Source organism: Triturus cristatus, chromosome 4_1 (genome assembly GCF_964204655.1).
Source record: "Triturus cristatus chromosome 4_1, aTriCri1.1, whole genome shotgun sequence".
NCBI lineage: Eukaryota > Metazoa > Chordata > Amphibia > Caudata > Salamandridae > Triturus > Triturus cristatus.
Genome location: NC_140585.1, coordinates 588,404,946 through 588,419,400, shown reverse-complemented (window position 1 = coordinate 588,419,400; position 14,455 = coordinate 588,404,946). Strand labels below are relative to the sequence as shown.

Here is a 14,455-nt window from a genome sequence, read left to right as displayed (position 1 = left end):
CAGGTTAAATATTTTCCATAATGCTTTAGTGGCATCTTGAAGAGGGCAGAGGCACTACCAATGTGTCATCAACTGCCGTGGGGGCTGCCAGAGGTGCAGAAGCCCCCAGAAGTGTGTCTCCAAAGCTTTTTCTGCAATGTTGCCATAAGCCTCCTAGAGGTATATATGGATAACCCCGGGAAAGGTTTAGTGTAGTTTAAATCACTTCTGGAGTTAGTGCTTTTGCACCGAGTCTTAGCAGTGTGGGCCCTTGTTCATTGATCCTAAAGCTGCAATTACAGCATACTAAAAGTGGAAAAAGACTCATGCACACATTTAACTGAGTTAGTAATGTTTTATTGACTATGAAATAATTGACAGTGAAATGTTTTATGGTTTAGCCAGGGTCGTGAAAAGACTTTATTGAAAAGCACAAAGTTAACATTCAGTCACTACATAGTTTCATGGAAGAAATTGGAATTTTTTCCATTGGAATGTTTTGAAGTGCTTTATTTATGATCCAGGTGCATCGTGACAAGCCATAATGAATGTCATTGGAAGGTGGTACCATACATAGGTATAGATAAATGTCAAGCAATTTGTCTTCTCTGTCACAGGGCATCTGAAATTACATCTTCCTGCGACAACGGGCGAGCCACTGTTATATCTATGAGGTGCAACCCTATGAAAACTGGAGAAGGAGAGCTTTCTGTGCCCAGGTAATGTATTTTGAATTTGTATTACTAGTACTACAGTTTAATGGCCAGAGTCACTTTTATTGTAATGACTAAAATGTTTTATACCACCATATCCAATTCAATCTGGAAATTTACAAACACCTAAACTTGTATTTTAAACTATAACATTTAGAATCTGTTCCTTTGATCAAGGTTATCGAATCATTTATTAGCTTGTTTAAAATGTTACAGTAGGAAATTACCATCCTTTCCATGCTGTATCCCTAGATGTGTGCCCTATCTGTTATGGCTTGTTGTAGATCTTTGTACACTTTACCCCTGCTAACTAGTAGCAAATTGCCTGTGCTCATCCTTTCAGTATGATGAAATTGGTGTACTCCTAATTGGCATATCTACTGAGGTTTCGCCTGTCTAGAATTGGATGGCTGTCCTCTGTATTGGCTAGCTAAGCATGGAATAAGTTTCCAATATCATTTTATTCAAACTTAGAATTACAATTTAGTGCAGAACAAAACAAAATATCCTTTTTGTTTGAGCCGATGGTGAGCAGTATGTGGCCTTTTACAGTTTCACTGCAGAAGGGTCAATCTGTGGACAGCTGTGCACTCTATATATTACTTCATTTATTTATATTTAACTTGCCTATAACCCCCTATCATATGCTACAAAGTAAACCCACAACATGCAAGTTAAATATTACTGATGGACTGTAGCGCCTATTGTGCCATCTACTTCATTTAATGGTAATAAGACGGAAGTTCTTATTGTTGGCCCCTGTCCTTCCATCTGGACATCTGCCTGGTGGCCCATAGAACTGGGCTCTGTCCCTGTCCCGGTAGACACAGTCAAAAACCTCGGCATACTCCTCGATTCTAATCTAGCCTACACTAATCATGTGGGTAATGTTGCTGGTAAATGCTATGGCATTTTGAAGGTCCTGAGGAAGGTCCTGGACCTACTGCCGCCTAGCACCAGAAAAACAATGGTACATGCCTTGGTTACCTCCCATTTAGACTATGGGAATTCCCTCCTATGCGGACTCAGTAAAAAAGGTCTAATGCAGATGCAACGCGTCCAAAATGCAGCTGCTAGGCTCGTCCTGAACCTCCCTAGGAGGGCCTCTGGGAAAAATGCTTTGCGTTCCCTGCATTGGCTCCCAATAATGGAACAAATTACATTCAAAACGATGTGCATTACCCATCGCATTGCTCATTTAAAAGCACCTTCTTATCTCCAGAAATTGCTTCCTGTTTATCGACCTTCACGCCCTCTTAGATCGATGGGCAACATGTTATTAGTAGTTCCACGGATTCACAGAGCAAGGATGGGAGGACGGTCCTTCAGACACCTTGCCAGTAAAGGCTGGAATGACCTACCCATCGAATTGAGGATGGAACCGTCCGAAATTAGGTTTAGACAAGGGCTGAAAACCCATCTTTTCCCCAAGACATAATTCAGTATAGTTTCTCCTGCCCAAGTACTCCACCTCCGTGAGCGATGCTCGTGAGATGTTAGTGGGATTGTCAGCGCGGGGACGCACTGTTCCTTGTGCAACCATGCGCTTAATAAATGCCATTAATTAATAATAATAATAATACTGCAGTGACAGTTAACATGGATTCAGGCCTACCATTGTAGCCTAAATGTAGCATTTTAAACACTGCAATTTGACCCATCAAAATGAACCCTTGTGGCAGGCCTAACACCTCCTTTTAAATATTAATAAGCTACCCCCTAAGTAAGTCTTAATTCCCAATAATGCAAGGTGCATGATATTTAAAAGTAGGACATGTAAACATTTAATAAAAAACATGTCCTACTGTGACTAGGCCACAGAAGCTATGAATTTTTATTCGAATAAATAGTGTATCTCCACCTACGAACCAGCTAAAAAGTTCCTTAATGATTTTCTTAAAATAGGTATTACGTACACAGACCAATTTTTCAGGTTTGTAATGAATATTTTATAAAAGCTACTTTTAAAAAGTCAACTTTTGTCTGGCTACGGCCATCACAGATGAGCTACTTGATAAGGTGTGATCAGCACCAATATGTTTATATACCCCAACGTATTCAATCCATGGTCATGATTAATTGTACATATGTATATAAATCATCCACTGTTGAGTCTTTTCATACAGCCATATTTCACAATTTCAGATGTCACCACTAGAATCTGTGGCTGACGATGTGTTCAAAATATTCTCTCAGTGTCTTTGACCGGTTCTGGTGACATCTCTTGGGATGTACAAACATATTTATTACCTGAAGAAGTTCCTTTCGGTTGTGACTGTAACATCTTTTATGGAGATTTACTATTAAAGGAGACAGAAAGAACCAATCAACTGGTTTGTTTTGTGTGATGCTTCTGAACATTGAAATTATACGGAGTGCTTCCTGATTAATGTTCTATTGTTCCTTCTGCACTAGCAGGAACACTTCTTGCTGCTAGTGATGTGCACCCTTTAACAATAGTGGCAACAGGCTAGGATATGCTGTTGCTAGTTTGCATTAGCTGCTTTGTAATTTCTTCACAGCAACCTGTGTCGTTCCATTGACTTCTTCCTGTCTGGATTCATTTTAACCTTACATACTGTAACAAATAATAATAGTAGTACTTTACTGTTTCGATTTAGAAAAAAAACCATATCTTATATTCCTAACCATAAAAACTCGATTTGTAAAATACATACAAAACATACAACCTAAAACTAAAACCATTCCTTCAAAAACTACACAAGAAACAGGCATATTATAACATTTAAAGGCTCCCTTCTAGAATTTAGATAAGTGACCGACTACATTTGGTGTAGAGCACCTAAAGCAAAATAGATTTGCAACCTTGATTGTTCTAATTCCCTTGCTGTGAAAAAATTAGATTGCAAATATCTTGTGTGGGGATTAGGAAGTTCAGGACAAAGACAGAAAGTACGCTCCAAGGATTCCAATCTAATGTTCTATAACGCGCACAAGCAGTAAGCTCTTCACTGTGTATTATCCCATTGCCCATTAAATTGATAAAAGGATAAATAAAAGAGCCTGGAGTGTAGGTAACGTTTATTTTCTTTAATACCCATATTCAAATTCTTATATGATTGTTGCTGTGGAGAGTATGATACAAATGTGTACATTGTGTTCTTATATTTGCTTATCATCTCTATATCCAGTATGCAACTAGCTAATTTTATTTTCTCCACTAAAATTGCCTTCTGGACAGCATTGGTCATTTTACAAATGACCACTAAGGCCAGTAGATGGAGGTTAACCAATTCAGCCTTGATAGAATTTCCTGCAAGCGTGCATCAGTGGCAGTCTTAGACAATTCTTTCATTATGTAATTCTTTAGGGTGCTGTCTTCTGCTAAATGGCAATCCATAAAATAGTTAATGCAGTTGAAAACTGCCCATGCATGCAGGGGTGCAATACCAAATTTGTCTCAGTTGGCTTTGTGAAGTTGCATGCAGTAGGTCGAGCAGTTTTTAATGCCACCTTTCTGGCTTTGAAGTCCAACAAACAGACCCATACGTGAGTACTGGAAGTATTTTTGAATTGGCAACCGTGAATGTGGAGCTATCTCTCTCCCTCTGCATTTTATAGAAAACCTTTTTATTGCTTGTGTTATTACTGCTGCTCTATTATGCAAGTGCTTTAAATGGACCTTCCAACTTAATTTATTGTCTAATATCAGTCCTAGATAAGTGTATGTGCATTTAGCCACCAGCTCAATTTTACTAGGACTGATGGGCCAGTTGTATTTTTGAAATTGAGACTGCCAAATGCCATGATCTCTGTCTTGTTAATATTAATCTGAAGGTTATTTTCTGTAATAAAGGAATGCACCATAGTTATTTGGGTTTGTAGGCCAATCAGTGTCGTGAATAGAAATACTAGGTTGTCTCCGTACGCTAAGTACGGAACATATGTGTTTGCCAATGTGGGTAAACCATCCTTACCTTGCAATAAGACCCCAGTTAAATCAGAGATGTGCAAAGTGAATAATAAAGAGTCCAAGAAGCATCCCTGTTTTAGGCCATTAAAGGTGTGGATTTTGGGTACATCCCTTTCCCCTCTGATAGTGGAACACTAATTAATGTGTGACTATGTAATGCAATAAGTATCATTAGCAAGCCTTGCTCCATCCCCCAAATGTTCAATTTAAACCAAAGTTCAATCTGTTGACACTGCCAAGGCAATGGAAAAATTAAAGCATGCAAAAAGATTTTAGGTCTTATTTTTGCAAGCTTTCTGGGCCAAAAGGGCTAGTACCACTAAGTTATATAAGGATGAAATTAAGAGTGGCCATAACCTGAAATCATTCCACATTCCTAGCAGCTTCAGTACCTTTAGTGACGAAGGGTTGTACCCAGACCTGCTGTAACTTGGTGGTCAAATTAGAATTTCATACAATCCTTTTTTGGCTTTTCACCTAGACACGCTCTGTGTGGGCTTTGCTAGATGAGTCACAATTCTATCTGGTCTTACTATTGAGCAGTAACCCTTAATGATATTGAAGTCTGCAACATAAACAAAGTTGTAGTCAATTTTTGATTGTTGGCCTCTCGTCCTATAGGTAGCTTGAGCTGGTGGATTTATGGGGTATCTCACATTCAGGTGTCTCAAGCGGAGATCATAATAAGTTAAAAAGTCGAGCTGATCAGGTGTCCTGACCAATTGCTGTGTTTTTTTTTTTAAACAGCTTTAGGAAACTCAAAAGTAAATCAATTGTACCATCATCATCTTCTAGGGCTATGCGTGTGAAATAACGTTGTTAAAATCGCCGGTGACTACTATTATCATATGTTTGACTGAACTGGTTACAAATTCAGTATGATTCAGTAATGATAGAAGTTCTTTACTATCCTTTGTCAATGGCGGAGGAATGAAGATTTTACTAATCTAGATATTCAGAGTCAAGTCAAACTTTACCTGAACTGCAATAAGATGTCTTGTTTTCAACAAAATGCCATAGCTATGAATTCCCATTGCAGAGTTCAGCAGTACAGACAGACCGCTACTTGGTCTTCCTTTTTGCCCTTTCATTGCTGGGGCATCCACATTCATAACATTTAGAAAAACGATGTCTGACACTTTCCATGCCTCCTGCAAACAAACTATATGCTATGAGTTAAAGAACCCCAAACTACTATCTCAGTCCTTTATTAATGTATGTGACAGTCAGCCCAGCCCTGCTATGTTCCATGAGCAAACTTTCAACATTACTCAGTTCATATCACGAAGACCATTACCTCTGTCAGGAGAACGTCCTTTTTCTGGTGATGTTATCTTAAGCTCCTGGTTAACCTCCCTCATACCATGGTGAGGGTTAGAAACAGCAATGAAGAAATTATTGACTTCAATAAATCCAGGTCAAGGCCCTTAAATATCAACAAGTGCATTAGTGCGGACACCTTTTCTTTCATATTTATCCCCATTCTTCCAACCTGGGATAGTTACTTAGGATTTTTGTATACATTATCCCAGCTAGTCCTAGTGTTTTTCCTCTGCGCAAGGTTATCCATCATGAAGCTAACACTTAGTAAGTTGCTGGAATGTATGTGTTCCAATTCATGGCACTGGTGCAAAGTTTGCATTATGTTATTTCGGTTAAGGGTGTAAAATGGGTCTTCTGACATGGATGAAGGGCAAAAATCAATCAGAAAAGTTGAACTGGCCCTGACCTTGGCTCTTTTATCATCTAGGGGGGATGTAACACTCCTCTTTTGGAAGCAATGGTGTTTAACCTCCTGTTGAACTCGGCAGGGAGTATCTGATTGTAGCTGTGCCCCTCATATTCCAGATCAGTCCTTTGTGGTCGATGTAGCAAGGATTTCACAAGTTCAGATATACTATCAGATGCTTTTATGAGGAGATTCATTTCTTCTTTATAATCCTCTAAAGCCTCTCTTCTGAGGATAGTGATATGCCGATTTTGTTTCCTGGAGGCCTTTTGAGCATCCACAGGTGAAGATCCAGCCTGTTAGTTGTTTGGAGGTGTTGGTTTGACCTTTTTTAGCTGTCCCCTTCTCTGACGTCTGAGAGTTATGGTTGCAATCCTCGACAGCTGACAGTGGTTTTGAAACTTGTGTGACTCCAGGTCATTCCTGTGGGGTTTCTGACAAAAGTACACCAACATGCTCCTGATGTTTTTTACATTTAGTTGTAGCAGGCATATTGGAATCAAAAATGACATAATTCTTCTGGTTGGAGACCTGTGAATAACGAGCTAGCTCTGATCCACATTTAGGAGCTTTTTTGTCTAACTTGCACAGTTTTTTTTAAATGCCTCTTACTAATATTTTGATGGAAGTTATTCAGCTGAGCCTCTGTTTTTTGCGATGGGGCCACAACAGTATTTGTCCTTTTGCTCATATTCAGACCAGAAGGTATGCTTGAGGGTTTGTTGGCGATGATTTCTATAATGCTTCCACAAGCATTTTGCTTTTCCAGAGAGGCCAAGCGTCTTTGAGCTTGTTCATGACTGAGAAGTTGATTTGCCTCCCTCCATGAGGGTTGTATCAGAACTGCATTCTCCAGGAAATAAGATCCTGTATCTGGCCTTTTGCCACTGAAAGATCCTTCAATTTATGAGGTAGCAGATGAAGTAAGTCTACAATATCATGAATAATAAATAGCTGTTTAAGTCTGGGAGCTTATATGTCCATCAGCGCTTCTTGACTTGTCATTCCAGATTTGAACCCATTGAGATTTGCTAGAGTTTTTGCAAAGTCTTGTAACATGGCTATCCATAACAGCCGTTTGATAGATCAGCTAGTCTGAAATTTTTGGCTAAAGTGTTTGTTATTGCATTCAGTTCATAGCCATAAGGACTGGATACACATGTGGCACATCCTTATAAAGGCCTAGATCTGCTTGTTTTACAATATCCCATTTTGGTGACACATAGAGTGACTCTTGTGCAACCTCTCTTAGAGGTAAACTCTTGATCATCCCAAGAGTTACCTAAGGAATTGTCTGTGTCCACCTGATTACTCTTTAAACAAGTTGAATTTAAGTACTGGCCAGAGGAATATTAATTAATTTTCTAGAGAACGATGATGGATTCAACCCAGATCTGTGACTGGGGGTGAGTGTCTGCAACGTTTCAGCGTGCCCTCCATCATCCCTTTGTGTTTGCTTTGTTCAACCCTAAGTTGGCAGGGAATGCCCGGACGTGGGTCCCTTGCTCACTTTGCCACTGGATTCAAGATAGCCTGGCTGATGAGGGGTGTTACCCCAAAGCCGGTCCCAGGATGCTTGTTTCCGGTCCAGAGAAGAGCTGGCTTGGCAGTTCAGGCTGTACTGTTCCCATGAGATATAGGGTCAAGACTGATTTGCATATAGCTGCGTCTGAACTGGGGTGGCCTATTGAGCTAAAAAACAATTATGGATTCAACCCAGCTCTGTAACTGGGGGAGAGTGTCCGAAAAGTATCAGTGCTCCGACCATCATCTCCTTGTGTTTGCAATATTAAGTCATTGCCATGGCCGAGGCTAATGCAGGATGGTCTGGGAGCAGAGTATTCGTAAGAGGGTTTATATGCACTTTCACAGATCATGTGTTTTGTTTTACACCTGCTTTATCAGTTAGATTGTTTATGGATATAACAGGTTGTGCATCTGTCGAAGCTTCTAGTTTCTGCATGGCTGCAAAGCAAGACATAATTGACTGTTTGCATTTCAGACCCTTCAACCCCCGAGGCTTAGAGGAATGTATAGCTTTAGGTAGCCTGTTCAATCTGGTGATAACTCTTGTGTATTCTTATCCATAGTGACAGCTGTTTGTGCCATCAACTGGGCTCTTGTTTTCATACTGTGCTTTCTGATCAATGCGCTTGTGGCTTCCCAGCTCAGTAACCTCTGATAGCATTATGTGCGTTGTAAAAGTTAGTTCACAATTATAGAAGTTGTAGACATTCATAATGCAAGCTGGTACAAGGTGGCAGTCACTCCCTCCTTACTCCAGATGGGTCTTAAATGGACCTTTCAAAGACTCATTTCTCAAAAAGGGCAAGGATAAAAGGCATAAAAATGACAAAGTTATTCAGAAGTCCCTGAGTAACCAAAAGTCTGGCCTTCAGAACCAAGCTTACCTCTCTGCAACAGCACCATCTCCACCCGCAGCCAATTGAACAAACTAAGTTGTTCAAGTATGAGAGCATTCTTTCATGCAGCAACCCCTCGTAGCGTTACTCCAGCTTCCTCCCACATGATCCTCCGCAAACCTCCAGATGCTGTCCGCTCCCCTATTCCCCTTCCCACGCCCCTTGCTCTTGATTCCCCAAGGGGAGAGGAGTGGAAAGGGTGTCCATAGGTACTAAGAGGGATAAATGTAGAACGCCGGTGCGCTGAGTTGGCAGTGGGAGCAGCAAGAGCCTGCCGAGTATCATGGAATCCCTGATAGTAGCTGAGCCACCAAGCCAGAGGGCAGTGCTTGGCATCAGCACATGCTACGCACAGATGGAAGATGGAACTGATGGTAGACTGCTGCTGGCTGTGGGCGGGCATAAGCATGGACAGAGCAGAGGAGTAGTTAAGCAAATGCTTCACCTCTGTGCCAATTATCGAACTATAACAAATAATAGATTCAGTCACTGAAGGAAATCTGATTACTAACACATACCTTAACAGGTGATCCTTTCTGCGAGGGACCAGTACATTCCATTCTGCATTTAATGAAAGTTACTTGCGACTGTGGCATGAGGGGGTGGCTGCATGATTCATTGCAGTGGTACAGTCCTTGAGTGCTCATTGTAGTTATTCAACTAGTGAAAATACACTGTTGCACGAATTAGTTCAAGCACAGTACTTGCATAAAAAGCAGTAACCACATTCAGAATTGGGAACTTCTGTCTACTTTGTGATAAAGTTGCAGACAACAGCAGATTTATGAACACTACAAAGCACACAAACACCGTTTCTTGCATAAGTTCTTATCGTTCCAATAGATATTATCTTTCTTGAGATATGTAAATAATTGTTTAATCCTCTCTTATGGCATTGTAGGCAAAGGGGTCTGCAAGGTTCCATATCTACATTTTTACTGGCGATGATGTTACCTACAAAGTGGAGAAATGGTCCACTTTTCAGAAGGCGCATTGTAAAACTGTTGCTATGTTGAGGAAAGTCAGATTAATTCTGGAACGTTGGCATCTGTCCATGTTTGTTCCAAAGCCCAATACCTGGTAGGATTACTGGCACTGATGATCAGCTTCTGACTGCAGCAAAATATACAGTGGCAGATCGCAATATTTGCATGTCCTAGGCTGATGCTCCCTACGGCCCTAGCTGTGCCGCTTTGTGGGATTTTCACAGTAATACAGTAGCGTAAACGTATCCAGCTCAGTAGAGACTTATAAGTAAGGTGTAGGCACATTTCTCTATCAGAAGGTGATCTAACTTAACTGCTACTACCACTGTTGGGAGCAGCACCTCTTTGTATAGTAACCCTCACACACTCTAGTAGTGTCATGCTTCATTATCTGGTTCACCCTGGCTCCTAAAGGCCAGGGTGGGCTCAACCGTATTTCAGGGAGAGCTTATGGGAACAGGCCAGGGGGGCTAAAGATTAAAAAACCACCAGACACTCCCGGTATCCCTTTAATACGGAGGGGGGGTGGCTATTTAAAACAAAAGAAGGATGTTACCAGGATACAATGGTCCTATATCCCTAACGTACTTGCCAACATGTTTCAGCCAATGAGCGGCCCTATGGGTCCATGGCTTTCTTCAGAGCAAACCAAATGTGCAAATTCCCTCCCTTGAAAAATAAACACAATGAAATCAAATCATTAAAATCAATTAATCCAAGAATACGCTGTATGGATATACTTATCCTCAGTTTGGCGTTTAATCAAGCATATGTCCAACCTGTAAGAAGACAAAATAATTGTGTACTTGATCACCAGTATGACAGTGTCATTCTGCCTCTCGTATGCAGCACATTACTCTTCTTTAAATTTCTAAGAGTGAATGCCCAGCGCATTTACTGTGAGGAGTGTAAAATTCAACATTCCCTATCTTTTGTGAAACCCCCTCTATCAAGGGATATCGGGCCCCATCAACCAGTCCCTTGCATACCATATCCTATATTGCCCAACAAGCAAAAGCGGCCCCCGTAACACGGGGTATATGAATTTAAAACCAGATTTAAAAGTTGACTTGGTTATCCACCCAAATTACAAATACAGATCGTATTTTCATACCCTACCATGTGGCCTATCTCTAGGTGTATAGTGTAAAATATATGATAGTCATGCCACTTTTACTTCGTTTCTTACCAAATTATGGCGTACCACACACCTCTCACTAGTGCAGGCAAAGGGAAGTCCTGTAGTCCCGCACTAGAGGGGCGAAAATTCAGAGTATACCATGTGAGCCTACTGGAAAACCCGTAAAGCATGACCCTTCTCCCGCAATCTGTATCAAGCCCCTGACTTACGTTATCAAGGATCCTGGCCTTGAGGCATTAACTGCGACTCCCGGCGTGCCGGTCTTGTAAGATTGCAGTCTATTTCAAGGGGAGAAAATGCGTCCACACGTGATTCAAATATGGAATACGTGGCGCATGTTCTTTACGTCACATCCATAAAGACTCAACGGGGGCGCCTAGGACTACAAAACCCTGTAGAGAATTGTGGGACATGTAGTTTCTCTACATTCACTGTGTAGTGGTGGTCGGTTGTTTTTTGACTAACTTTATTGAATTCAACGGGGTATGCAATACGTAGCTATTTTGAAGGGGTTTTCACAGTAATGCCAGCAACTTCAAAGGACTGATAGCTCTCGTGCTTTATGTTGCTCTCATGGGCCATGTTCTCCCTTTCTACTTCAGATAGATTTTGCACTTCAGTGTCTTACTGTTGTTGCAGGTAATCTGCACATATACAGAACTATCCGCAGGAAGACATGACCTCAGTGAATAGGGGTGTACCAACCTACCACATTAATAACCAAAATCCCAAACCGACTAGCAATAGTGTCTCATTCGTTCTCTGACTAACAGCGAAGCTACCAATGATTAGACAACCCAGAACACGACACTATAAACTCTCTAAGGAATCGCGGGAGCAAGACAACTCTTTCGCTCACTCACTCATACCTGTCCACAATGCGAGTAATCAGAATTGCAGTATAGTTTAAAATGTTTATTTTAACTAATGCGCTTTATGGTACAGTACACGTGCCATTACTAGCAGCAAAATGCATAAACACAATATAGTCAGCATTGTCACAATTCCATAGAATACAAATAGGGATATCATTTTATAAAGACAGTGGAAAAGGGCTACAATATTTAACCACCCTCCCCGTGGTAAGAAATAGTTTATTATAAAAAAGAAGACCTCTGGGCTTTGTCAGGAGACCCCATACCTCAAGGCCTAGATGAAAGGTTTACATCTCAGGACAAGCACAGCTCTTCTCTCTGGAAAGGTGTCTCTCCAAGTGTGTGACCAACATGCTTAACTTGCAATATTAAAGCATACAATTTTCAGTAGTGCAGCTGTGTGTTGCATGTTATGTCTAGGTGCGAGGGACTGACCAGAACAGAATAACAAGGGGCATTGTTTATCGACCTTGTACATCGTGTGCAGACTAAACCTCAGAGCTCAGCAAAGAACACGAAAAGCAGACAGTTCTCATGTGAAAAGAGCACAAATAAAGTCTTGCTAAATAAATACGTGGTGTCGTGCGCAAGAGCAGCCTCATGGCAGTAAAGCTCATGCTAACTTAGCAGATGTCGACAAGGGACCCACAATCTATACTACACTGTGAGGAACTGGATTGTTGCTTGAGGGAGGTGAAACCATACTCGAGTAACAACCACAATCCCTGTCAGAGAGAACTACAAAAAGTCCATAAATTCACCTATGCTCAAACCTTTTTTTTCCGCTCATCACAAAGCAGTTATGCTTAACTTATTTTGTAAAATATTTATGCAGCCCACAAACTGTAACCAAGCAAAAACACAACACAAGAAAAATCCCACATGGATTTAGAAAAATCGGGAAAAAAGTAATCGTTTTTTTACACTAAAATGACAAAAATCCAATCCGTAGAACTGGAGAAATGCAATTTCAAAGGTTAAAGGTAAGTATGGCACTTAAAAGCACAAAGAGCCACTCGTGGTTATCCGTTGTGCAAGACCAGGTAAAGTCACAAGTTCAGGCCGACCACAAAAGAGTGCGGCCCGATTGCAGGGACAAAATTAGTCTTGCTTAAAAAGTTACCTTCTTAAGTTGTGTGTGAAAATGCTCATTCACAGTGGAGGAGGCCGCAAGGAGCACAAGGAGCATCGCAAATGGATGTCAATGTAACAGGAAAAATAAGACATTTCTGGAGTCCTCCCCTGCATATGTGTCTGGAATTTCCGGTCTCCCTCTCCTGATCTGTGTCTGTTTGTAGGCACAATAGGCTAGTGTGAAGTCCTTTGTGTGTAAGCTGAGGCAGGGTCTTTGCAGTGCAAGTGTGACAGGTGACAGCCCGCTCCCAGCCCTACCTCAAGTCAGGATGGCCCATCTTGCTAACACCCAGATCCTCTGTTGTGTGTCTGTCTGGTAAGAATAAACAAAGACAAACTGCTAACTACACCTTGTCATGTGAAAGCACTAAATTGTTGAGGCAATAAAGTGACAACTTTCTAAAAGTGCCATTTACGGAATTGTGACTTAAAATTTAACTTTACCATTATAGAGGATTTTAAATCACAATCCCACAGACAACAAACATGACCTCCCACCTACTCCCATACAAATGTTAGCACTAATTAAATGCAATAAGGTAACCCAATGTTATCCAGTGGGAGAGGTAGGCTTTGCAATAGTGAATAACGAATGTGAATATTTTTCACTGCCAAGACGTAAAACTTAAAAGTACATGTCCAATTGAATAAATTCACTGATTGCACTGTGCGATATGGGCTGTTTAGGGCCTACCGTAGGGGTGACTTATATGTATTAAAAGGGAAAGTTTACGCCTTGCAAAAGTTTTATTTTGTCAGGTCATAATGGCAGTTTAAAATTGCACATGCAGGCTATGGTGGCAGGCGAGAGACAGGTCTTAAAAGGCTACTTAAATGGGAGAGAGCAATAAGTTCTGCAGGCCCACTAGTAGCTTTTAATTTACCAGCACTGGGTATATTGTATACCATTTTGCTAGGGACTTACCAGTAAATTAAATATGTTAATTAGGTGTAAGCCAATTTTACCATGTTTAGGGGAGTAAGCATTGGTTAGCACAGGTGAAGTGTACAGAGTCCTAGAGCAAACAAAAACGAATTCAGCAAGTAAAGGAGTAAAGGCAAAATGTTTTTGATAAAACAACGCCAAGTTTGTCGGGTCTAACATTTGTTGAAGTACCAAACTCATGTTGGGGATTTGACTAATTAAAATGGAGTGCATCTTGGCTCCGAGTTTCAAATATTTGTAAATACTTGTTAAATGTGCTGTTCAGCAACAGATACAAAAGTTTGTTTGCCATGTCAGTGTCACATGTGCTAAGTGTGTTTTTATTCTTCAGAAACTGCCCAGCTGGAACATGTGATGGCTGCACCTTCTTCTTCCTATGGGAACATGCAGATGCCTGTCCCTTGTGCACACACAGCGACTACCATGAGATTGAGAAGGCCTGCAAAGATGGGATTCAGGTATCATGGTTGTGGCTGCTGCTAATGTTTTTGGAGGACAGTGGTTTCCATCTATTGTAAAATTAAAGAAATGGGAATAGCTACCTACAAAAAACTGAAACAACCTGAAGCAGTAGGCTGTGAAATGTGGTCTGTAA

At 40.9% G+C, this 14,455-nt stretch overlaps 1 protein-coding gene across 2 annotated transcripts in view; it reads left to right on the top strand.

The window, feature by feature from the left end:
* The window catches only part of ELAPOR2 (endosome-lysosome associated apoptosis and autophagy regulator family member 2), a 449,018-nt gene that overhangs the window by 326,261 nt on the left and 108,302 nt on the right, over positions 1-14,455 (top strand). Inside the window, exons 18-19 of one of the 2 annotated variants that reach the window (XM_085652909.1) lie at positions 597-698; positions 14,192-14,318. In XM_085652909.1, coding sequence (XP_085509035.1) covers positions 597-698; positions 14,192-14,318 — 229 coding nt within the window. Of the gene's footprint in view, positions 1-596; positions 703-14,191; positions 14,319-14,455 lie in introns of those variants that run through there. The other variant, XM_085652910.1, reaches the window with a different exon arrangement.